Below are 26,607 nucleotides of genomic sequence, written 5' to 3' on the forward strand. Positions count from 1 at the left end.
AGCCAACCATCTCTACAATGTGTCCTCTTGAGCAGGACACTTGACCCCAAACTACTCCAGGGGCGCATCAATATTTTGATCACCGTGTGTGACTTACCTTGCATGTGTTAATTAACAAAATAAAGACTTAACTAACCTAATGTGAAGTCAGGATAACACAGAAGATTAGGTGTCTTTTAACCAGAAATAATTACTTAACTCATTTTTCAGATCTTCAATAGTTTCATCTAGTTTCCCAGGAATGACTCTGACACATGGAAGCAAACCACAACCAATTGATTTCTTAACTATGCTTTAATACACACTTAAACACCTACAGATAATGAATACACATGCATAAAGGGCCCATATACTTCCATTAGGGGGGGTGGCCTCAGTACCCCTGCAGTAAGCAGCGTGCTATGTGCAACTTGCCAAGTGTACTTGCATGAAATCTGGTTTGTTTTAGACCAGATTATAATGGGGGCGGGACCTGATAAGCCTTTGGCTTCTTCCGTCACCCTTCGGACAACACAAAGTAAGATGTATGAATATGTGAAAGAGAAAATTGTGTATTGTGTGGAATTGTCCGAAAGAATAATAAATAAATAAATAAATTATGCTAAAATACATTTCCCCCAACTATATTTAAAATTACTGTTTAAGCCTCTGTAAACCTGGTCTAGTGAAAATAAATATATGATATCAAGGTGTCTCAATAAGCTTTTAAAAAAATCTGATTTGAAATTAAATGTTCATAAATATTATAAAACTTAGTTTAAAAAATGCTTTTTACTGTTTTCCATGACTGGCATAACATAGTTAGAAGGATTTAGTGCATTTGGGTTTCTTTACATTTAATTAATTCCCGTTTATTCACAAAATTCCTGTTAATTCCCACAAATTCCCGTTAATTCTCATGGAAAGTTTTTTAACTTTGAAAATTCACAGAATTTTGCAACCCTAGGTAGAAGTCATCACTTAGAGGGATAATTTTTGTTTGGCCCGATACTTTGGGTCTTAAGAAATATCCTGAATAGTATCCCTTTAAAATAGTGGTGGATTGAGTAAATTAAATCAATATATATTGTGACTACATTTTAATAAAAGTTAAATTAATTATAAACAAAGTAGGTTGGTTGAGCTTCTGTCCAGCTGCAGCTCTTCTTCACTCTGTAAAAAAAATATTGATACTGATATCAGTTCGTCCATCTACATACTGAATACTAAAATGTCTTCACAGAAAAACACACAAGTATTTAACCTTGTAACAGCGTAAATACCTCTGACATTCAGTGTCATTGAGGACTCAGCTGTCCCCAGTTTGTTTTGAATGACAACTTTGTATTCCCCATTGTCTTTGGGTCCCACCCTTAGTATGAGCATTGAGCAGACTCCAAATACATTAGTGATGAGGTAGTTGGTGTTAGTGTTGAGGCTGACATTGTCGTGGTACCATGTCACTCGTGGAGTTGGATCACCCTTAACTGCACAGCTCATGTAGCACTCGTAACCTTGGGGTGATGTACGCCTCTTCAAGGGAACAGTAAAGGTTGGAGGTGACTGGAAGTCCAAGGATTTTGTCTCTGGCATATTCACTGTAAACTTTTCTAAAAAAAACAAATAAAAATAAATTAGGGTTTAGGGCTTGACAACTTTAATATGCATGTACTAAGCTTGTAAGATAATTCTCCTAAACTTCACATACAATTACAACTATTCTGTTCAGATTCCTGACGTCATGTCCAGCTGTAACTCCTAAAACCCTGTGACTTAATACACTCTTGTGTCTCTGTAAAATAAAATAAGTCTCTACCACAGCACTTGCTTTAAGATAATAGTAGGGCTGTCAAACGATTACAATTTTTAATCAGATTAATCACAGGATTCTGTGGATTAATCACAAATAATTTTACCATTCGAAATATGCCCGAAAAAAAAAAAAAATCTGTATATTGTTGTATGAACGGAAAGATAAATGACAGAAAGTATGTAGGCCTACATTTAAAATAAGTATTTTTATTCATTTAAAATCCAAATGATGGTTTTAATACTGAAAATAAATTTAAATCAAACTAAAATATATAGCCTACCACACCATATGTCTTTGGGCAAATATAGGCTATATAATGGCATTTATTTGGTGAATCTATAGGTTGTGCATTCTTGAATACAGGTGATTACAGTCCGCGGTGTGTGTGTGTGTGTGTGTGTGTGTGTTTGTTTGTACACGCAACCACGTCCTAGGGGACTGTACATTGGTGGCAGGAAGCCGACGTTATGTTGATGTTACATCAACATAACGTCATCACACACACCTCTGAAAATTGCAGACGTTTGTGTCCACGCGGGCTCTGAACAGAGCGGACAATGTTTCTCCTCCTGTTGCTTCGACATCAACTGCCACCCGGTCCCGCGGCAGTTGATTTTATATACTATCTATCTATGCCCGTGACAAAGACGTGGCCGTTAGCAGTTTAAAACATAGCATGGGCTAACGTGCTGCTATGTTTGGCTGCACGCAGCTACTGATCCTGGGTCAGCCACAACGTTAGAGTGACTGTAGTGCAGAGCGGTTGGGATGTACGGGTCGGATCATTCTGCACGTGTTAATTGCGTTAAAAAAATGAACACGTTAATTTCTGAAATTAATCACCCTGCATTAACGCGTTCATTTTGACAGCCCTAGATAATATACATATATAGTATAAACATATACACTCACCGGCCACTTTATTAGTTACAGCAGTTACATTTCTTGTTAACACATATAACTAATCAGCCAATCACATGGCAGCAACTCAATGCATTGAGGTATGTAGACCTGGACAGGACAACTTGTTGAAGTTCAAACCGACCATCAAAAATGGGGTTTAAATGACTTTGAACGTGGCATGGTTGATGGTGCCAGACGAGCTGGTCTGAGTATGTGTACCTAATAAAGTGAGAGTATATGCCTCGCAGGTTAAATTGACAAATCCTTTCTCAGCTTTTTCTTGTGAGTCCCATAACTTAGTGCAATTTTTAAGTACTTGTGCCACCATATAAAGCATACCAACATTGGCTAACAAACTGCACAACATGCCTCTAGTAGTGAGCAAGATAATGTTTTGTTGCAGTACTGAAAAGGTCAATCTGACCGTGAATAAGGATGTGTTGCTTCTGGAACAGCGAAGAAATTCTGTTTTTAATTCAGCTCCGCATAAAGACTTGTACAGCAATACTGTTCCGACTAAGTGACTTTACACTGCTATATTTGTGTGTACTTCTCATTAGTCATCAATGCTAGAGTAGGAACCATGACCTATTAGGTTAAAAGAGAAAGTGAGCATTATTCAGATGTTTCAGTAATTCAAATGATAGCACAAACCTTTTTCCTTTTTGGTTTCAAACATAGGTGATTTAGAAGGTGGTGAAAGACCCATGTCATTTTTAGCAAATACCCTGAAGTTATACTCCCGCCCTGGCAGGATGTTGACAACTGTGAACTTATGATTGAAAAGGTTGTCTGCCACTGTCCTCCAAGTGCGTTTGAAGGAGTCCCGCTTGGATACCATGTAGTGCAGTCTGTCATCCCTCTTCTCATCAGGAGAGGGAGTCCAGGACAGAGTAACTGTTCCAGTGATGTTATGATCCAGCTCCACTGGACCTGGAGGCTTGGGATCATCTACAACCAGATTTAAAAAGGCACAGATATACAGATCATTAATACAACAAGGTAATTTGCTGATTTCGTTTCCCACCATTACAATGTGGAGATGTAGATTTTCGTCAGAACTATCATGTCCTTAAATTAGCGTAACAAATCTGTCCGCCTTAGCCATAAAGCGCTGGGGGAAACACTGATATATTCTGTCTCCATGGGAAACTATTAATGTTTCTGAATTCATGCTTTTCATAATTTCAAGCACATTCTGTCAGTTGATAATTATTATTCCTAAGCCAATTACCTGAGGTCGTAGTAACAAAGTATAACTAGAAAATCCCCCCGGCACCGACTGCCAGCCCCGCACCTACACACACACACACACACACACACACACACACACATATATATATATATATATATATATATATATATATATATATATATATATATATATATATATATAATTGCAGGTCCTCAATACTTGAGAAATACTGTATTTGTATCAGTCAGCTTTTTTCTGTTTGTTTTTCTTTATTTTATGGTTAACCCTTTGATTTGGTAAGACCAACTGAAATCTATTGGGTCTATTGTTAAGTGTGCTGAATAGCTAGGAATCAACATCCATTGATTCCAGCAAGAGTATGCATTCAGTAGCATCACTTTGTATGTTACATGTGTTTTTACACCAGGCCATGATTAGTACTAGTTCATGGCCATGGACACAGAGGCTTACCTGTAACTCTGATTTCAACGTTGAAGCTCTCCTGGCCAACCATGTTCTTGACAGTAATCGTGTAAATGCCAGAGTCTGAACGTTCAGATGTGGGGATCAGCAGTTGTGAGCCTTTATCAGAGTTGGTAATTGTCACATGTTTGGGCACTGGGATACCATCTTTTAGCCAATATATATCTGGCAGTGGGGAGGCCTGAAAACAGTTAACAAAATATCAGATGAATTGTTTTTTAAAAATTCTATATGCTAAAATACTTTTTCCAATAAACCTATGTGTAGAAAAATGTGCACAGTACCTCAAAGTTGATGTTCAGACGGACTGTGTTTCCAGATTTTTCAACCACAAAGGTCTTCATGTTGCGATCTTTAAACTTTGGCTTAACTGTGACGATACAATGTGGAATTATTTTGTTTAGTTTTCTTATATTTTTCCTTCCTCTTTCTATTCCACAGTGTTACACATGATTGACACACTGGGTGGCATGACTTAATACACAGAGCACTTTCAATTCATATCAGATATGGATGAAAACTTTGGTTAACTTTAGTTTAAACAATGCCTTTATATTGCTAGGGTTAATTTAATGTCGTTTTTGGACTTCATTATTTGTTCATGTTGGGCTGTCCTAAATGGTGCTAGAACACCTTTGCTTTCATAACTTTATGTTACACTAATTCCACCCTTTATCTCCAACACGGTTAAATAAGATATTGAGACACAGGGGATGCCCGGGTTGTTCTCTGCATGTCACTCCCCTCTCTGCCTCATTTCACCTCTGTCTCTTCACACTGTCAATAAAGCATGAAAAATGTAAAAAAAAAAAAGATATTGAGACACTTTACCATAGAACAAAATAAAGTTAAGCTGCTATTTAGGCAATGTTTTCTTGGCCAAGAGCTCTGCAGTATGTCTTGGCTATTTTAAGCCAAATGTTTAACTGTTCAGAATCATCACAGAAGGAAAACAACATATGGACATATGCACATATGGAATATAACATAGCATTTCTAAACGTAATAGAGAAGGCTATCCTCACCAGGAGGAGGCATGGCGATGATGTAATTATCAAAGCCCTGAGGTTCTCCATCCCCTCCGTAATTGGTGGCTATTACTCTCACCCAGTAGGTGGCCATCGTCTTCAAGCCAAGTACGGTGAAAGAAGTTAAAGTTATTGGGATGGCATTACATCGCGCCCATTCAAGGTTTTCTATTGGTCTGATCTCCACATAGTAACCTTGGGCTTCATCCTCTTCCCCTTTAATTTCTTTAGGTTTTGTCCATGCAAGTGAAAATGTTGTATAATCGGAGGACGTTAACTTCAGGTCCATGACTTTGCCTGGGGGTTCTGAAATAACAAACATATGAGGTTATAAGCTTTAGAATACTTTTTAAAATAATATTGAATTCAGTGTGACTTGCTTACTCATTGGATCTCTCGCAATTACTGGTTCACATGGAATACTAGGATTTCCAGCACCAGATAAGTTGATGGCAGACACCCTAAATGCATATGCTGCCCCTTCAAAAACATCGTTCACTGCATACTTTGTATCTGTGAAAAAAAATAAGAAATTATTATCATATTGAATATGTTTCGATTTCCACTCTGTTGCCCATCATTGTATCTTCCTGCAGGTTGTAACATGCGTTGGTTACCTGTAATAGGCCCTCCTTGATTAACAAGACTCCAGTAATTAGTTCCTTTCTTGTTCTTTTCCAAATTGTATCCCACTATTTTGGATCCTCCAGTGTCACATGGAGGAGACCATGCCAGATTGATGGAGTCTTTAAAGGCACTAACAACTTTAGGGGTTGTTGGGGGTCCAGGATAACCTGTGGGGGAAGCACGACATCCTGGTTATTATATGTTGTTATATTATTTTGTTCTTTTTATAAGCTTAGACATTTATATCAGAAAACTCAAGTACACCATGCTTTAGTCAACAGATAAACATTGCCAGATAGTTGAAATTGGCAAGAGAGCTGGAACATGTTTGCCTTATAGTACTTGATGTATTCTAAACGTTGGACGTTAAAATCCTTTATTATCACCACAAAGGGTTTTATGTTGTATTTTTCCTTATTATTAATGCAAAAATATTCCTGGATAGGTAAGTCATCAGGCCAGGTTAAAGAGATTAAACACCTACTTGTACGATTTGAACATTATTAGTATGATATTATATAATATTATTATAATGCAATCGTTTTCTATTACAAACTGTGTGTTTATTTAGATACTAACAAGATGCTTTATGGTTTATTTTAAATATTTAATAGCCATATGCACATGTTCAAATGTCTAGATTTAATTATGAAATCATGAAATTGCATTTTCTTAAAATACATTAAGATAAATGTAATTTTGTCTGCTCTTTTCTCCCCTTACATGTCAAAAGTTAAAAGGAAAAGCAGAAAAAAAACTTTATATACAGAGCGTACATTAGGCTCCAACTATTACTAAGTCTTACGTAATACACCAGCTGCTATGTCCTCTGTCTGCAGGTAAGCACTGATGCCTTCTGTGTTCCTCGCTCTGATTCGGTAGCAATATCTCCTTCCAGGTTCCACATCTGAATCTTTGTAAATTGGGTTGCTGCCAGGGATGTCACTGAGATTTGACCATTTATTGCGCCCTAATTGTTGGCGTTCAATCACATAGTTTGTAATTGGGCAGCCACCACTATCTTTTGGCGGTTTCCATTTGAACTCAATAGATGTGATTGCACTTTCCAAAATTTCCACAGGTCCTTGTGGTGGTGTGGGTTTGTCTGTTGATAAAACAGAAATAACTCTTACAACCAGCAAAAGCCATTCATCACGTATAATGTGTAAAACATGTGAAACCTTTAAATCTATGGTTGTTAACTTACCCAATACGATAAGTTTGGAAATTGCCTCTGTTGTACCAAATTCATTTTTAATTTTAATTTTGACCTCTCCACTATCTTTCCTTTGGCACTTAGTGAGACGTAAATGGCTCTCAGTATCTGATGTTTGGATCTTCACATTGAGGGCAGGCAAAAGCTCATCATCATCCTTGAACCACTGTATGTTCATCGGGGCCCCACCTGAAAACGGCAGCTTCCATTCTGCATTTTCTCCTGCTTTTATTATAACTGGCTTTGTGAATTTCCCTAGCGCCTCAGTGTCGATTTTTGGCGGGTCTTCAATGTTAAGGAAAAAAGTTTGTCAAAACCTAAATCTATACTATGGGAACATTTCTCAATTGATACCAAATCCTGTTTTTTTCAGACCTTGAATATTAAGTGTTGCTTCTGATTTACGGCCTTCAGCTTCAAAGCGGTACACAGCTGCATCTTCTTTTTTACAGCAATCAATTATCAACCTGTGAACCGCTCCATCTTTGATAATTGTTACCCCATCCTCATCGGTTAGCTTGTCGGATAAAATAGATAAAAAATTCATGAGACATAGATTTTAATATATAATTAAAGATATTATAAGGTAGCCTATATATGATTTTTTTTAAATCAAATGTCAGTTATCCTATGGACTCATAATGCTCCAGAATTGTCATCTTACCAGTTTCCCATTTTTATACCAACGTCCTTCAGATGTGTCACTGCTTAGTTTGCAAGACATCTCTGCCCGTTCACCAGTATTAGCAACAGTATCTGACAGCCCACTGACAAACTGAACACCACGGTCTGAAAGAGTATAGGAACAAACAAAAACCTTAAGATATAATTACAATTGCACAAAAGTTGGCAGGTATGAGATAAGAATGGAACAAATGTTGCAATCGGTAATTGTATCACGCTAAAATGATATAGTACTTAGTTTTGCATTTACATTTTTTTTTGACCTTGTGTATATTGAGAACGTTTGCAGTGAGATTTCATAGAAAATAGCTACATTTTTTTTGTTGATTTATGCAGTTCAGCCCAAGACCGGGACAGATTTTGAAGGGGGTCTAAGAATTAAGGTGCGAACACACTGAACTCCGCGGCGTGGAGCCATGTGAATCGCTGGTTCCGCGCCACATGATCATATTGGGTCATATTGTGTCCGCCGCCTGACCAGAGTAGCCTTCTCTACTCTGGTGATATGCTGGTGCTGGTGCTACCGGGGCTGAGGGGACCAGTCTGCTGTGCTGATGGTGCTTTACCCAAGCTAACCGGTGCTAACTTGGTTCATAAAGCAAAACTGATAGCTGTAGGCCTACACAGCAGGCAACAGACACATAGGCTATTCACAGATCTTATGGGAGCAAACTGTGACTATTATGTTTTCATCCATCTTAATTTCCTCTGTCCGTCGTCCCGAAGCGAGTGACGTCGGGAGGAGCTCAACGCTGATTGGCTATCGCGGCCGGCGGCAAAAAGTTCAATATTCTTCAGTCCTGCGGCGGCGGCGCGTTAACCGCTCTATGCCCGCCGCCCACCGCCCATTATCGCCGCGCAAAATACATTGACTTTGTATGTAAACTCGCCATGCGACGGAGTGTAGTGTGTTCGCACCTATATGTATATTCCAAAACCAAAATCAGTCAAAAATATACATAATTATTACTGATTTTTTTCCATTCACAGATCTGACCTCCACAAATAAACAATATTTAAAATGATTATACCTGTGACAGTATCAGGAACTAAGGAGCCAGTTGTTAATCGCTTCTTTGTCTTATCGTCAGCATCATCCTTTTTGTTTTCATCATCTTCAGATTTCAGGAGGTTTATGTTCTTACCATTTTCATCACCAGACCCATCACCAATCCCATCACCAATCCTACCGCCAGAACCATCTCTTCCATTTCCCCCATCCGTCGTTGTCTGTGCTCTTCTGGCTGCCTCTGAATCCTCTTTCTCTTTTTGTAGCTTTGCCTGCTGTTTCAGTGCTAGTTTTGTCAGGTCATCATCATCCCCAGTTTGGATGCCCTTGCGGCCTGAACGACCATTTGGATCATCTGGATTGCAGTGATCGCATAAAAACATAATTTTTTTAATAAGCAAATATTCATACTCATCCAGGTATCACATCAAGAGTAAATTGATATTTTTTTTACCAATGCTTGTATGTATAAATATGAAAATAGAAAAGCTGTCCCACCTTCCACGGTTAGTGAGGCACTACTGGAAGTTATCCCAGCAATGGCATAATATGCTCCATTATCTGCCATTTTACAGTCTTTAACTCGCATTGTGTGAATCAGTTTATCCTCTGAAACAGTGATCTCATATTTGTCCCCATGTTCCAGTGACACGTCCTGTTTTGCCCAGGTAATTCTGTTGAAGGGCTTTGACAAGACACACTTAAAGACAGCGTCCTCACTTTCAAAAGCCTTTACATCCTTAATCTTGGCTATGAAATCCACAGCAGTCACTGAGACAGAAGGAAAGGTGTATTTGTATTATCTGATTGACTTTATTTTCTTGAAATGCCATTGCATTGAACTGCCAACTGCCATTAGAATCATGCTGTTTTTGTGTAGTTGCAATAGTTATAGCTTACCTTGAAAGTCAGTTGTAAGGACATTTGCCTCTTCAACATCAACTTGGTAAAATCCAGCATCTTCTGGCTGAGGATCTTTGATGCTGAAAACATACTTTGTCCCTGTTTGCTTAAGGCTATGCCTTGAATTTTCATCATCTAATGGAACAATTATCCCATCCTTTTTTAGAGAGAAACGGGTTAGTTAGATGCATTTTTGAAAATGTCTTTGTTATTGGAGCAGTGATTGGTTTTGAATAGTTAATATTAAAATACATATTCACTTACTTTATATAGGTTTACTGCACTGTTGGGGTCAGATAGTGTCATGTCGAGGGAAAATTCCGCTCTTCCATCGTGTTTTACTTCTATTTGTTTCACATTTTCCAGATTCTCTACAACCTTAAAACACAGATAAAAAGTCCTATGTTTGTTTTTGAAGATTTTGCTGATTTTACTGAATTGCCCGTGCACGCGCAGAGAGAAAACAGAAAAGTCTTCAGACATGATTTAAAAGAACTGAAAGTTGCAGCAGACCTCAAGATCTCTGGGAGTTTGTTCCAGAGATTTGGTTAGTTATCCTTGTTTAGTCCTAACTCTGGGGACTGTAAGCAGACCTGTCCCAGACGACCTAAGGGCTCTGGACGGCTCATAACGGATCAGCAGATCAGTAATATATTTTGGCCCTAGACCATTTAGGGCTTTATAAACCAACATCAATATTTTGAAATCAATTCTTTGAGTGACAGGAAGCCAGTGTAAAGACCTCAGAACTGGGGTAATGTGATCCACTTTTTTGGTCCTGGTGAGTACTCGAGCAGCAGCGTTCTGAATTAGCTGAAGCTGTCTGATAGATTTTTTTGGAAGGCCTGCAAGAGCACTGTTACAGTAGTCAAGTCTACTAAAGATAAATGCATGGACAAGTTTTTCTAAATCTTGCTAAGACATAAGCCCTTTAATTCTTGATATGTTTTAAGGTGGTAATAAGCTGACTTATTAATTGATTTAATGCGTTTTTTGAAATTCAAGCCTGAGTCTATGACAAGACCAAGATTTCTGGCTTGGTGTGTGGTTTCTAGCATAACAGATTTAAGCTCTGCACTGACTTTTAATTGTTCATCTTTGGCACCAAAGACAATTACTTCAGTTTTGTTGTTGTTAAATTGAAGAGCATTTTGGCACATCCAATCATTGATTTGTTCAATGCACTTACTTAGTGTTTGAATTGGACTATAGTCACCTGGTGATATGGTTATGTAAATTTGTGTGTCGTCTGCATAATTATGGTAGCATAATTTGTTCTTATTCATAATCTGAGCCAGTGGGAGCATGCAGATGTTAAACAGAAGAGGCCCAAGAATGGAACCTTGGGGAACCCCGCATTCAATATTTGTTCGCTCGGATGTGAAATTGCCTATTGACACATAGTATTCTCTGTCCTTTAAGTAGGATTCAAACCAGTTTAGCACAGTTCCAGAAAGTCCAACCCAGTTTGCAAGGCGATCTAGTAATATGTTGTGGTCAACTGCGTCGAAAGCAGCACTAACACTTTTGCCACTGTCTGTGTTTAAGTGGATGTCATTGAGGACTTTAACCAGAGCGGTCTCAGTGCTGTGGTGTTGTCAAAAACCTGACTGGAAGACGTCAAAGCAGTTGTTCACTGCTAAATAGTTATTTAGCTGTTGATAAACAACTTTTTCAATGATTTTGCATAGAAATGGAAGGTTAGATATGGGCCTATAATTGTTCATGAGTGATGTATCTAAATTGTTCTTTTTTTAGGAGTGGCTTAATTACTGCTGTTTTCAGGGCCTGTGGGAATACACCGGTGCGAAGGGACATGTTTACAATTTGTAGAACATCTGAGGCCATACAGCTAAAAACGGTTTTAAAGAAGCCAGGGGGCAGAATGTCAAGGGAACAGGAGGAGGAGTTCAGGTGTTGTATAATGTTCTCCAGGTTTTTGTGGTTGATCAGATAAAATTCAGTCATTTTATTTGAATTGATTTTAAGTGGGCACAGGGAAACACATATGTTGAACTTGTTATTGATGCGGTGACCGCTTGTCTAATTTTGTCGGTGAAAAAGGAGGCAAATTCATTGCAGGCTCTCGCGGAAAGATGTTCAGATGCTACTGGCACAGGAGGGTTTGTTAATCTGTCGACAGTAGCAAATAGGGCACGTGCATTGTTGTTGTTTTTGGTGATGATGTCAGAAAAGAAAGACTGCCTTGCACTTTTCATCTCTGAGTTAAAAGTGCAAAGTTTCTCTTTGAAGATGTCTTAAGATAATTTAAGGGATTGGGATTTATCAGCTGGGTAACCTTAAGAAAATCACTTAAAAAAGGCTTCAATTTGCTAGGGCACATTAAGAGTGGACTCTGGAGCAATGGGAAAAGGTTGTGTGGTCTGATGAGTCCAGATTGACCCTGTTACATACCCTCTGTCATATACCCTGAGGCACATCAGGGTATAAAGATGCATGTTTTACTTGTTTTGGAGTATTTGTACATGCTGTATTACAACTTGTACTTGTTCCAGCCCTGATTATGAGCATGTTTCTAGTGAGACATTTATTACAGATTGTGTCGCAGTTTATTTCAGTGTCCGTTCTCTTATACAGTACTCCCTTTTTAATTAAATGACTAAGAAACCTCCCTCTGCTGTGTATATTCAGCAGTGAGCGGTGTCATTAACTTCAAAACAGTACAAGTATTGAACTGACAGATTCTTGAAACAAGTTTCGTATCCGGAGCGTTTTCACAATATCGCAGCTTTAAGGTAAGCATTTGCTAATATTTTGCCACCCCAGGTTTCCTATTCAAGCCTTGAAAGACTTCAAGCAAATGTAACATACTCTTAAAAAATGCAGATCAGTTTTTGTGCTTGTTTGAAAACTAATCAACAATTGTCAGTTTGAAAATACCAGCAGTGAACCGGATTTTCTACAGTACAGTACCTTTGCCTGCTCATCTTTCCTTTCCTTTTTCATCTGGTTGAGTCTCTTTAGCATCCAGCGAAAGTCAGTAACACCATACTCAAAACAAATTTTTTCATAGTCCTTCCTTGGTGCAGATACAAGCAATTCCCAGAGCTTAGGATCAATTTCTCCTTCTTTTCTTAGTGGGAGTTGTTTTTTTCTTTTAACAACAACACTAAAAGGGGAGAAACAGTTATGTGCTTTGGGGAGTTTACAGGAGTACATTAAAAATAAAATAAATTGGATTCTGACTTACGTTTTTTTAAGCATTGATCTAAAATCCAGTGGTGATTGTTCAGTTGCTAAAAGAAAATCAAGTTTCCTTAATCATAAATATTCACACCATTCAATATCATATGCACATTCAACCAAAAATACTCAATCAATTAATTTGTAAACAATTTTGAAACAATAGAGTCCCGTTCTACAATTGTTGGGCCCTATTGGCTTCTGTATTACAGCATTGGTCTCGTTACTGTGTAAAAAACACATACAGTATATGTTAATGATGCATTTATTAAAATCCAAAAAAAAAAAAAAAATATCCATGCAATATCTGTAGTCTTTTAGAAACTAAATGTATATAATGATGGAGCATAGGATGCAACCTAAGCTCCTTAATACTAAAGCTTTGTAGTAAAGTTCATACCTGTCTGGCCTTTCTTCTTAAAGCCATCTGGGGGAAAAACATGAAAATAATAGCAAAGCAAGACATCTTGAGTGAATAGTAAAGGCCATTTGGTTCTGTATTTTTTCATTGTTCAATACTTTACAAGGAACATTTTAATAGCTATGAGTAATAATTCATATTTTACCTCCAATAACATTGAGAGCTGCAGTGCAGACAGCCTGTCCATACTCATTGGTAACAAAGCATTTGTACGTGTCAGCTTGATCTTGTTTTACACTGACTATCTGTTGAAGTAATAGTGTCAAAGTTAGATTGCATCTTTAGTAGGGGTGTAAATCGCTGCTTTCATCACGATACGGTATTACATCGATTCATTAGACAACGATATGATACAGCTCTAAATACAGGTGAAAACACTCTCAAGACGCATTGAGATCGGATCACAAAAACCACATTCGGAGGTGGTTTACGTCGCTTGTGTCCGCATTAATTTTGTAGTGGGAACACCAGTGTCACTTTTGTCCACATTAGGGACCTCCTACTCAACTGCTGCCCCCTGCCTGAGCGGAAATACGTTGAAAATGCATCACTGGCGTTCATGCAGCTTTTATAGAAGCCTCATGAACGTTAGTTGCATCTGCCAGTATTGCAAATGACAAGCTTTCTGTCCTCTGTTTTCATTTCACTCCGTAAATCTGAAGACACGGAAATCGCTGCTGTTGATTGGAGAGCTGCAAGGCAACGACTTCCTGTTCTTATCTGCTTAAAAATAAAAGTCGACTCGCGTTTGGCTAGGAACAGGCTTTTAATGTGAAGGCGCACAGGCAATATTCTGTTTGCACGTAAAGTAACTTAACTGCATATAAGCCGTCTAGCCTACTGGTGGTGGTGACAAGAGTGTATCAGACGCCCGGCGAGCACACATCTTTCACCAGCCAAAGTGGCGTAATAACTTGCTCGCCTAAGAGTTTTTACTTTTATATACTATAGATGATATTTACCAGCATTTGGCAAATGTAGAGCCCTCTAAGCAGTGTTGTGCATCGCTCCTCCTTGTCTAAATGAGAAAGTAGCCTATCTCGTCAACCTAGACTGGTAATCTTCGCATGTAATGCATTTTAATAGCTACCGGTAGCTCTTAAATTCACCCCGCGGAGAGGGTGACCGCCCCAGGGAGCGCAGGAGCTTCTCGCCGCTGAGAGAGCAGCCGAGCTGCGCATTCTTGGAACTTTACACTGCCAGCCAGGCAGCGCTGTGCTGGACAGCCCGCGGGGATAACAGCCGAACTGCACCGCTAGCTCGGCTGCTAACCCCGCGAGCCTGTCGAGTGGCGCGCTGCCCCGGTAACGTCGGTTCGACTGCTCTGTCAGCGGGGATATATGATCCTCTCCCCATGGTGCAAACACCAACAGGTCTGTTACCGATGGATTTTAGTGTCCGAAATTAACTTTGATAATTATACACAAGCGAGAAAAGCCTGGTGCGGTCTGGTGGAAATAGTGTCACAAACACCCGGGCAAGGACATTGTCAAAATAAAAGCATATACTACATCAATTTGCATCGATATTTGGACGTTGCATTGATGCAGTTTGATCGTTCGCAAATCGATCAATCTACACTCAACAAAAATATAAACGCAACACTTTTGTTTTTGCTCCCATTTTTCATGAGATGGACTTAAAGATCTAAAATTCATTCCAGATACACAATTGTACCATTTCTCTCAAACATTGTTCACAAATCTGTCTAAATGTGTGATAGTGAGCACTTCTGCTTTGCTGAGATAATCCATCCCACCTCACAGGTGTGCCACATCAAGATGCTGATCTGACATCATGATTAGTGCACAGGTGTGCCTTAGACTGTCCACAATAAAAGGCCACTCTGAAATGTGCGGTTTTGTCTCACAGCAAAATGCCACAGATGCCACAAGCATTGAGGGAGCGTGCAATTGGCATGCTGACAGCAGGAATGTCAACCAGATCTGTTGCTCGTGCATTGAATGTTCATTTCTCCACCATATGCCGTCTCCAGCAACTTCGCACAGCCATTGAAGAGGAGTGGACCAACATTCCACAGGCCACAATTGACAATCTGATAAACTCTATGCGAAGAAGATGTGTTGCACTGCATGAGGCAAATGGTGGTCACACCAGATACTGACTGGTTCTGAGTCCCCAGACCCCCAATAAAGCAAAAAATGCACATTTCAGAGTGGCCTTTTATTGTGGACAGTCTAAGGCACACCTGTGCACTAATCATGATGTCAGATCAGCATCTTGATGTGGCACACCTGTGAGGTGGGATGGATTATCTCAGCAAAGCAGAAGTGCTCACTATCACACATTTAGACAGATTTGTGAACAATGTTTGAGAGAAATGGTACAATTGTGTATCTGGAATGAATTTTAGATCTTTAAGTCCATCTCATGAAAAATGGGAGCAAAAACAAAAGTGTTGCGTTTATATTTTTGTTGAGTGTACATCGATGGATCGTTACACCTTTAGTGCTAAAATATTTGGTCATTAGGTTATTCTCCCATTGACATGAATATACTTTTTTCTAAAACGTACAGTATGATTGAGAACACAAATGTATTATGTTAGAATATGTATATAAGATAGATTAATTGTGTTAGTACAGGAGAGCAGATTGTGATAAATTAAAGTGATGTACATGTAATGTGACTATAAGTTATACATTAAATTAAAATAATGTTTTCTCACCTCAAGGATGTGTTCTTGAGCGTTTTCATCAAAACTGGTTTGGTAAATTTCGGGGTCATCAACCTTACCCTTATTACGTCCCCATCTTACATTTGGCACCGGCTCCCCAATAACAATAGCTTTAAAAACAGCCTTTTTACCTGAAAACCAAAATACATAGAGCCAAACAAAAGTGATGAAGTGTAGATGGTTTTTGATATTGTTGATTACAGTTTTTCTCTCAGGGTTTGTTATTTACCCTCTTGAATGGTCACAGCTATTGGCTTTCGGGTGATATCAGGTGTTGACGTTCCCACAGGCAGTTTCTCAACATATTGGGTGATCATAACCCCAGGAACTCTTGACCTTTTCCTTATAGCCACTGTTTAGACAAGAACACATCAGTGAATTTCAGCTGTCTGAAGTTTTTGAAGTTAAAGTACCAAAATAAGCAGAAATAGCCAATTGTTATGAATGAGTTGTGTCAGCACAGTTATATTTGTTATTTACATAGCAACAATGGGTTGGATAAAGCTAAATGTGTTGGTTGAGCTAAAAAATTGTCTTTACAGATATTTCAAAAATTATCACAGTATGTCAACCACATATTTTTTTTTGTATTGATATTACCTTTAACATCAATTATACTGTATGTGTGAACATCTTCACTTGTGCCGTTGCTTTCAGTTGCAGTTACACTAGAATTTCAGATGAGGTCAGTATTTCCTTTCTCTTCAACCATCACAGCTGCTACATAATGGCAAGACATTGCCTGAAGTATGAATTATTTGAATGACTTAAAACATGTTTTGGGTGGCATTAACACTCAAAACTAAATATTGCGTTGATAATCTGCAATGGATTTATTTTTAAATATACTGTATATTCCAATGAATCATATTTTTCATGCCATGATAATTATTTTAGAAATAGTATCTTTAAAATGTGTCTTCCTCTGAGGCTTTGAGGGAACTATTATTCTTATTTTTGGCCCAGACCTTGGAACCATTGTTGTAAAAAGACTAGTTTGATAGAAAAATAATAGAAATGTGTTAATGGTGTATATTTGTGTTTGTATGTTTTCAAATATTTGTAAAATATGCCTTGTACACAACTTTCTTGTAAGATTCATGTTAACGTTATGTAAATTACTGTTAATAATACAGGCTAATCCATTTTCTAGTACCACAACACATTTCCACAACAACAACACGTGCATGAAAAAGTCCTTCACATTTTCACACTTACTTAAGCCTTTTGGTTTTTGGCTTGATTTTGAAGTCATTGCAGGGTTCTAGATTGAGTGTCTGATAACTCAGAACCTGGATCCCTATGGGAATGAAAAACACGTGTTGTAAATAGAAATATGTGAATTCCTTGTTTTCACCAGTATTCAGAAACAAGTATATATTTTAATTGTTTTTGTATAGTTTTTACAGGGCTGACCATTGCTCCATGTGTATGATCATAGGTATTTTACATTATGTAGCCAACTTTATGAAATTGTTTTGTCCAGTACAGCCATCTCCATCATTGATGTGTTGTGGCCTTTGTTTGATGATACGCAGGGAAGTTAGTGTGGGACAACCAACTAGATTGACAGTTGCAAAGTCTCGGGAAGATAATTACCCCTATCATCAGCCTGAAATGTACTGGATACCTTTCGAAATGTTAGACTTGTGTGAATAAATTCTTTTTCACTGTTTTAATATCCTTATTCGTTTTTGGTCTGCTTATGTTATAATTGTATCATATATTTAATTTTATTTTATAATTTTAAGCGTTGCTATATATAAAACTTTTCCAGAAATCTATATTAGATACTTTAATACATTGGTTTAGTGACATGGGGAGAAACTGAAAATTACAGTGATTTGTTTAGCAATAAGGTAAAATTAGATATATAGTATATTAAACAATTTTATGAAAACTATTTTGTCAGTTAATTCATTAATTGGCGAACAAATACCCTTCTGTTACTGCTGGTATCATGGGAACCTGGAAGACCTACAAATGTGGTCATGGTCCACTAAAGGTCGAGGAACTCTGCCTCATGTATCATCTATGTTACTGTATGACGTCAGCCTGTCAAAGTTGGGAGGCCTTGACTGCTGCTTAACTCGTGCAGACGTTTGGAGACATGCAGGGCCTGGGACACAGTAAATGGGGAATGTGAAATCCCACCTAGTGGCTGACTCTGCCCAACTGCCTTTGGAGTCAAGTGGCTGTGCCAGCAATTTAACTGCTCACATCCAAACATAGACAGGAGCAGGATGTATTTAAGTAAAGCCCTGGTTCACATACATTACCTATCAATCTCTTTTATGCCATTTTTCTTCTTTTTATCTCGCCATGAATGATAATTTGTTTGTGTCGAAGTTGAAAAAGCACAGTGTACTTGATTTACTAATGTGAAACAAAATACTTTCCAATGAGTTACAGAGATATACAATTTGTTTGAACCAAGACCCAGCTTGAAGTCTGTAAGCAGGAGATGGTTTTGACCTACTATGCCCCCTATGAGCCCTTTAGATCAAGTACCAATGGCCAACAAACTGTTAGTGTAGTGAATATTTAATATTTAAGTTTGAGTAATTATTTTATATCTTCAACGCTGAGAGGATTTTAATGAGACCAAAATGGGCTGTTTGTCAATTATTATGGCAAGACCAGTTTCCATGGCTCTTTAGTGTTAAGGACCATTAGAGGAATGCTGAAACTTGTGAAAAAGGATATTTGACCTTGAGCATCTATAACCCAGCAGGAAAAGTATTCTATTAAAGGCTTTCGAAGTGTCACACATTCTATGTGAAAACTGATCATAGGCTCCTGCTAAATCCTTTGTTAGTCATGGGTAGCCAGTTGGGAAGGTCACATTCCTCCCTCAAATATGGCACACAGTAGAGCGCTTCAGTATCAGTATCACAGGATGAACTCAAGAGGTCCATCCATACTTAAATTGTTTTAGGGGGGTCAGGCTTCACTTATTCCATTATGGTATTATGGCACACAAATAATTACATTTCAGGGTTTTATACCTTTGACGACTGTGGTGTACAGTAAATTATGGCTGTTCTCATTGCTTTGGTCCAGACAAGTGAGGCTATGCTAACATACCAGCCACACACATTTTTTTTACATAGGTATATTAAATATCACTCTCTGCAGGTCATAACATGTAAAACAATAAATAAATACAAAATGTTTCATTATATTTTTGCTTTTTGTTTCTGCAGCTGCAAGATCAATACTTTGGCAGCTTTTCAACTCGACTTGACGTTTATCGATGGTAAAAAAACTCTTAGAAATTCATGATATTGCTACAACAATGATTACATAAATACACATATTTAATGACTGGTACTAGTATACAAAAGTGAAATAGTAGCTTTTAAATATTTATACAACTAAAGCATTGAGTTAATATGTGCTGTTGTTATTGGCCCCTATGGATAAGTGATGCTTTTCTGTTGTCCTAAATAATTGTGTAGTGGCCCTAACTTTGACTGCATGTTGACTCAAACCCTCTTGCGTGAGAGATCAATCACAAAATACAATATGTTTCGGTGAAAGTTACCGTCATGGAAAATTTGCTGTCAAAAAATATAAATAAATCAAAAATCAAACTTACTTTCGGCTCTTCGTTGTCTATGTTTGTCTATCCGTCTTCAGCTCGTACTCTTCTGACTTTCCAATATTTAAGAGGTGACACCCCTTTTTGTTCAGTGATAAAAGTGGGAGAGGATAGAACCCCATACATGGAGGAAATGTGGTTTCTAAAAACCCATATTACAGCAGTGATAAAGTAGAGGTTCCTCTTACCCATCCCTATGAAAGCGATCACTTTGCAGCACTGAAAATACATTATGACTGTTCATTAAATATGGGATTGGACATACAGTAAACAGTTTTACACCATTACCATTGACAATATACCGTAAAGACACCAGGCTAGATTTAAACTATCATGCGTTTGTGCATGTATATATTCTTTGTATTATTATTATTATTATTATTATTATTATTATTATTATTATTATTATTATTATTATTATTATTATTATTATTATTATTCATGGTTGAGTCTTTATGCTTAATGAATCTACAATGGCCATGTCCAGCAAATTGCCACATGAAGAGTCAAAGTATATAACCAAAAGCCTTCTACTGGCAGCTTCACAAGGTCTCTAGTAATACGATCACTGTAGTATCTACTTTACTGGTCAGTAAACATTAACATGAGACATTTTATTTGGTAAAATAATCTTGGGTGGATGTGGATGAATGGGCTGGTCCCAATTAGCCTCCAAAAGTATCAACAGGAATTCTCACAGCATGTCAGAGGTATTCCGTGAGTCACCCTGGCCCTGTGGTGGCATTATAAAAAGATGGTTGCTCGTGGTGTGTTGATGTGTTGGACCTCACTGCACAGAGCAGGTTTTTCAGAGGTTAAACCAGCTTGACCTATCGAGACAGTTTAAATAGTCACGCCAACCTCATAAAAGAGACTGTGACATAACTGAAAGAAAAGCCTGATGACACGAGTGGAGAATAAAGACAAATATTACCTATGAGCTGCCAGAGGAAATTAGGTAAGAACTCTTAAATAAAATGAATCTAACAGCTGTATACAATATCATAGGAGGAAGACTCCTGAATGATTTAACCCTCATCAGTCAGTACACTTACATAAGATAAAGCAGGCATCTTGGCTGTATGTTATGTCACAATTCTATTCTCAATTTTTAATTATAATTTTTGTAGCATAGATGGCTGTGCCACTGGTCCTTATGAGAGGAAGGCGAACGAGCGCCGAGGGGCGGATTACTCCGACTTCACAGAGAGTTTTTGGTCCAACGTCACACAACCACGGCATCACATTTATTACGGGCAGCCTCTTATAATAGGTACATGTCAGCACCAAGGGAGGTGCACACCGTTTATTAACTAAAAGTCTATGTAAAGTAGGCTACATTTGCGAGTATTTTTTATAAAATAAAACATAGACTACTATTATGGAGCAAAACCTGTTCTGCATTTAAAGTGTGGCTGCTATCTTCAGGGGGTTAGTGGTGATAAACAATTAGTAAGTGGTTGTAATGAGTCATAATTAGTGTTCTCAGTTTACAGATGAACAGAAGATGGAAAAAACTATTTCCAAATAAAATAATGCTGGATCCATTGTATGGGAGTGGAAGGATGTGGAATAATCAATACAATGTGCAAACTCTTTGCCATGTGTAAGTTTCAAATTGTTCCAATAGAAAGCACTAAAGAATATAAACAAGATGTTGTTTCATGTAGCCTAATGCATCGTTAGTGCAGACATATTTTGCAGGGACTATTTAAATCATATTACTGGTGTGATGTTATGCAAAAAATAAATTAAATTGAGCATTTAGGATGTGCTCTAGAGGAGATTTGAAATATATCGAGATATATATCGTGTATCGAGATATAGTAAAACAATATTGAGATATTGATTTTAGCCCATATCGCCCAGCCCTAGTTCGAAGCATAGAATTGTCCAAAATGTTGAAAATTATGTTTGACATCATTCAACCTGAAGCATTGATATTTAATATGTTCCTTTACTGGAACGAAGAAGCATAGGCCAACCCCCAGGAACAAAAACATCCCTCCTCCAACAACATTTGCAGTTGGCACAATGCTGTCAGGAAGTTAACATCCTCCTGACATTTGCCAAATGCAGGCTTATCCATCGGACTGCCAGATATGGAAGCATGATTCATCACTCAACATAACACATTTCCACTGCTCCAGAGTTCAGTGGGAACTTGCTTTATACCACTCCATCCGACGCTTGTCATGCGACAAAGCTCCTGGTGCGCAGTTTCGGTGCTGATATTAATGCCAGATGTGGTTTGGAACACTGCAGTTATTGAGTCAGCAGAGCGTCGGCAACTTTTACGCACTACATGTCTAAGCACACTGCTATTTCAGGAACTGACTTGTTGCAACTGTGGTATCCTATTACAGCACCACACTCAAATTAAGGCCTTTTTAGTGCAGGGTAGTCGTTGAAGTGAGATCAGGGGCCTGTTGCATAAAACTAAGATAAGGGATTAACCTAGGATATTTCGGTTATTCTGGCTTGCGTTAGCCATGATCCGGTTGCATAAAAGCGGACGGACATAAATTACCATGGAGATTTATCCTTTACGTTTAGCCTGGTCCTGACCAGGCTAAATGTAAAGGATAAACTTATTCTGTTGCCTGATTGGCTCAGTCAGCTGTCACTCCGATCTGAAATCAAGGTGTTTAACAGTTATTCCGTGATCTTCTGTGTAATGCTTTGTTTCATTAAACTGTTTTAAGGTACCACATAAAAGACTGCACTGTCATTTGGTTAAATAGTTATTTTTTATTATTTAACCTGAACCATTTATCATTAACTTAATTATAATTACATTAAGATGAATTGTAATAATTTATGTGATAGTCTGTTCATATTGCAGACTGATTGATTATCGATGGCAGATGACGTTGCAAAATGTGGGTCAAATAAATTCACTTTGTTCTTATAACTATATCGAGGTGCATCTAAAACAAAATTAAATATCAATGAGAATTTGCTTTTTTCTGTAATTTAATTCAAAAAGTGAAACTTAAATATATTCTAGATTCATTACACATTAAGTGAAATTAATTTAGAATAAACATACTTTTCAGAAGGTCGACATTCCTGATTGGTTATATGGAATATTCTAATATTTTGAGATATTGGATTTTTTATTCCATGATCAATCAATCATCCAAAAAGAAGGCCTGACATATTTCACTTTGTGTAATGAATCTATGAAAGTTTAACTTTTTAAATGGACTTTCCATGATATTATATTTTTTAAATGCACCTGCAGACTGCTCACTGTCAACTATTTTATCATAAAACAATGCAGGGACATCAAGATTTGTTGGCAGAGATGACATCTGCTGTATGAAATGAACTGCCCCCGATTTACGGTTTAAACTAGCAAGGCATTGTGGGAAAATGGGCCGTCTTTTACATTTTTACATCAGTAAATCTGTGTTCGATCTCTGGGTCTACTTCTGAAAGCTGTGGGCTGGCACTTAACAGAATGACTTACACCTGGCTTCACAAAGCGGCCACTTTTCATCCTGGATTGGCGTTTATGCAACTGACTAATCTAAAGTGCCCAGGCTACACTTTGTCAAGGCTGGCTTTATCAATCATCCTGGATATCTTAATTCCACTTTTATGCAATAGGCCCCAGATCAAAAGATACGGCAACACGTTTTGTTTAATTATGGTAACAAAGTATTTAGACATTCTTTTGTCACTTTTTTAGTCAAGGTGATGCATGACTGCACAGTCTCCTTAATTCAAACTATAAAATTATCAAAGGCAACCATATTTTCAGTTTTTGGCAACCAAAAGATAATGCCTGGTTGCCAGCCTTGCAACCACTTTTAAAAGATAGTGTTGAGCCAAGGGTCATTAAGGATGTACATGATCCAAAACAAAAGTAAGGTATAGGCTATTGCAATTAATTGATGTATAAGTGTGCTGAGAAATGTTCCCCCACATCATTACACCACCATCAACCTGAACTGTTGATACAAGGCAGGATGGATCCATGCTTTCAAGTTGTTTTAGTTAGATGTTTATACTGCCATTGGAATGTTGCTTCAGAAAATGAGACTCATGAGATAATTTAACACGAAACCCTACGTTTCAGGTTCTTAGTTGACAGTAGTACCTCGGTTGTAAACAGTATTTAATCAAACATGTCATATTTCTATCGCTGAATTGCTGCAATCAATTTCTGAACATTGCAGGCTCTGCTTAAATTTTTTTTTAAATACTTATTTGTATTTCCAAATTGGAACATTTACAATGTATACAAGTCCCCGCCTTCCTCCCCAGACAGCGCATTGGAACACAATATAGTGTTGGGCGTTAATTTAGGTAATATCAGATACACAATCCAAATGATTATCTGTACATTTACATACTAATACATGCACAAATACTTGTACACGTACATGTACAGGCCACATATACACATACTAGGCAAAAAAGAAAGAGCCCGGGTTATATGTGTAACATACAAGTGCCTGAGACTTGTAAAGAAATAGTCTCTCTCTCTATCTTTCTCTTAAATTTGATTAGTCAGTAGTGGTGCTCATGTGTTTTTTTTTGTTTAATTATTCTATAGTAGATGCGCTTTGATACATTTTAGTCCCAGCTGGGCACTGTTGACTGAATTTTTTATTGCCCTGACTGATGTCCATCTTAATAAGACATTATTTTTGTCGCAGTATGATCACTTTTACTGTAGAATGAATTTCCCCCTGTACCCTTCTGCTATAGTCAGCCGTAAATCAATTTTTCCATCCATCCATTTTTAAGCGTATATGAGAAAACAATTTAGGCTGTATTCACACATGCCGTATTTAGTTCGGTTGAAACGAACTCAGGTGCACTTCCGCCTTTGGTGCGCATCTTTCAGGCAGGTGTGAATACAGCAATCGCACTCGAGGGCGGACCAAACAAGCGCTCCGAGACCCAGCTGAAGACGTAGTCTCGATGCGTTTCCAAACGCACTCTGCTGCAGTTTGTTTGTGGTGTGAATTTGTCCGGACTCGATCCGACCCAAATGCAGGAAGCACTGTGCCTTTTCTTTTTTAATAAATTGCCGTCAGCTTCACATTATGTGAAAGTGTTGTTGTCGCCATTGTTAGGACGATAAGTTGTGGTTTGACCGGGAGCCCAGAACAATATATTACATTTGATCGAGAGAACGCGTACAAATGCTGAGTGTGTTCAGCGATCAGATGAAGGAGAGGGGAGCATCTCCCGCACAGTGCCAACAGGTTCACGATGCGCAAGAAGTGTGTGTTTTTATTTTGCTTCCCATGTACGGGACCGTGAATACTATTCCCGTGTCAGTTTGGAGATGAACTGCGCCAAACTGACAGCCAGCTGATACACAGCTTAATCAGCTGAGTGTCGGCATGAGCCTATTCTTCTCGCGTGCCGCACGTCCAGCAGCAAAAATACAGTAAAAATGATGTTTCACATCGTAGACTACAAGCCACAGAACGTGGCATTGTCATAGGGCTTCATAGTATAACTAGCCTGGCTCCGCCCGCCTACCTACTTCCGGACACATTTCATTTTCCCTTCAGTAGTCAGTCTGGGGACGGGGCGTATTAGTGGGATTCTGCTCAGGCAGATTTCTGCCTGTCCAATCAGCGAACAAAACGAGTGGCTGAGAACGATGATGTCGAAGTCGAGCTCCAGTTTCAGTTGAATGCTGCGTTCCTTTATACTCGGAAGAAGGAGATTTACGACTTTGTAGTTCCAAGTTCCGACCTGTCTGTGTTCCAGTGCATCTGCTCGTGAAAGTATGGACGCCTAAAACCTTTCTCATCCAAATAACTAAACGTTAGGCTCTAGCAAGTTACCGATGCCAGGTTGCCGGTAGATCCATAGACTACAATATGTAGTGAAGTCGGAAATTTCCGAGTTTCCAGTACAACTGGAACGCACCGTCAGAAGCCGGCTCATGACACACGTGACGACCAAATGTTATGCGATTGGTTGGCTAATCCAGAGTGGCACTGGGCAGATCCAATAGTTTTAAACTTCAACAGACACCCGCCTCCAAGTGAGTGAACGTTTGCCAATTACAGCACTTCCAGACCTTCTGTACAAATGAAATGAAGTACGATGGTCTGGTAGCACAAGGCTATAGTATAACCATATGAAACAACAATAATTTGATAGTCTTCTTCTTTATTTATAGGCTAGATGAAGGCCTTTTTATTGTTTTTAACCCCATATTATATCAATGATATATTTCGCAGTTTTTACTTCATTCTTCCTGCTTCTCTCCACCCCAGAATGTCTGTCCAATGAATGAATGACCTGAGATCACGTGTGGTGTTGCTTCGTAATGCTGATTCACTTGCAAAAGGGGCAATATGAAAGTGGACCACACCAAACAAAAAAAATCTAAACTCTATTTGGTCTGGACCAAAGCAAGTGAACTAGCGGACTTTCCCTGTGTGAATACACCCTTAGAAACTGCTGCACAATGGATGTTGAATTTTTTCCGACTTTTCCCATTACCCAAATTATTATTGGTACTGTATGTGCATGTAAATGGAAATTCAATGCAAAAGTGAATTTAGTTCATAAGGGCTTAATGTAGCACTGCAATGTCCATTGTGTTGTGGGCGCACATATTGGAGCCATATGCTATAAAAAATACTGGAAATATATATGGCTTTAATGATTTCCACTGAAGTTGTTTCTGTCAGTGAATTTAGTAAAGAACATTTGCAAAATTACAAAGTCAAATCTCAGTGACAGAGGAAGACCAAAGAGAACACTACACAGAGTTGTCAGTTTGATGATTTATTAAAGTTAATACATGAGCTTGGCAAATTTGACAGACGTCTTTGTACTTTTTTTTTCGTTCAC

The 26,607-nt window shown here is 38.2% G+C and overlaps 1 protein-coding gene across 1 annotated transcript; it reads right to left on the reverse strand.

Moving 5' to 3' along the window:
- Nucleotides 1-345: 345 nt before the first annotated feature.
- Nucleotides 346-19,818, reverse strand: LOC307249308 (immunoglobulin-like and fibronectin type III domain-containing protein 1). Its single transcript, XM_080025962.1, has 24 exons — nt 19,765-19,818; nt 17,382-17,463; nt 16,393-16,515; nt 16,155-16,294; nt 13,611-13,710; nt 13,445-13,471; nt 13,052-13,097; nt 12,775-12,970; nt 10,105-10,218; nt 9,838-9,997; nt 9,436-9,708; nt 8,960-9,292; nt 7,909-8,033; nt 7,620-7,761; nt 7,236-7,529; nt 6,834-7,133; nt 6,019-6,195; nt 5,786-5,914; nt 5,399-5,707; nt 4,658-4,743; nt 4,362-4,554; nt 3,350-3,646; nt 1,263-1,589; nt 346-1,152 (listed from the first exon to the last, which is right to left on the reverse strand). Exons 2-24 carry the CDS (start codon nt 17,416-17,418, stop codon nt 1,148-1,150), a joined length of 3,933 nt encoding a protein of 1,310 aa, XP_079882088.1. The 5' UTR covers nt 17,419-17,463; nt 19,765-19,818; the 3' UTR covers nt 346-1,147.
- Nucleotides 19,819-26,607: the final 6,789 nt, after the last annotated feature.

Source organism: Ammodytes marinus, assembly GCF_949987685.1.
Source record: "Ammodytes marinus genome assembly, chromosome: 4".
Lineage (NCBI taxonomy): Eukaryota > Metazoa > Chordata > Actinopteri > Uranoscopiformes > Ammodytidae > Ammodytes > Ammodytes marinus.

What these genes read in the sequence shown, in the direction of transcription:
- LOC307249308 (XM_080025962.1), bottom strand. Translation starts at nt 17,418, where the DNA reads ATGACTTCAAAATCAAGCCAAAAACCAAAAGGCTTAA. An exon ending in AGCTCTCAATGTTATTGGAG is followed by an intron (nt 13,472 to 13,610) that starts GTAAAATATGAA and finishes TTTTTCCCCCAG; the next exon opens with ATGGCTTTAAGAAGAAAGGC. An exon ending in TGAAACCAAAAAGGAAAAAG is followed by an intron (nt 1,590 to 3,349) that starts GTTTGTGCTATC and finishes TGTTTTTTTTAG; the next exon opens with AAAAGTTTACAGTGAATATG.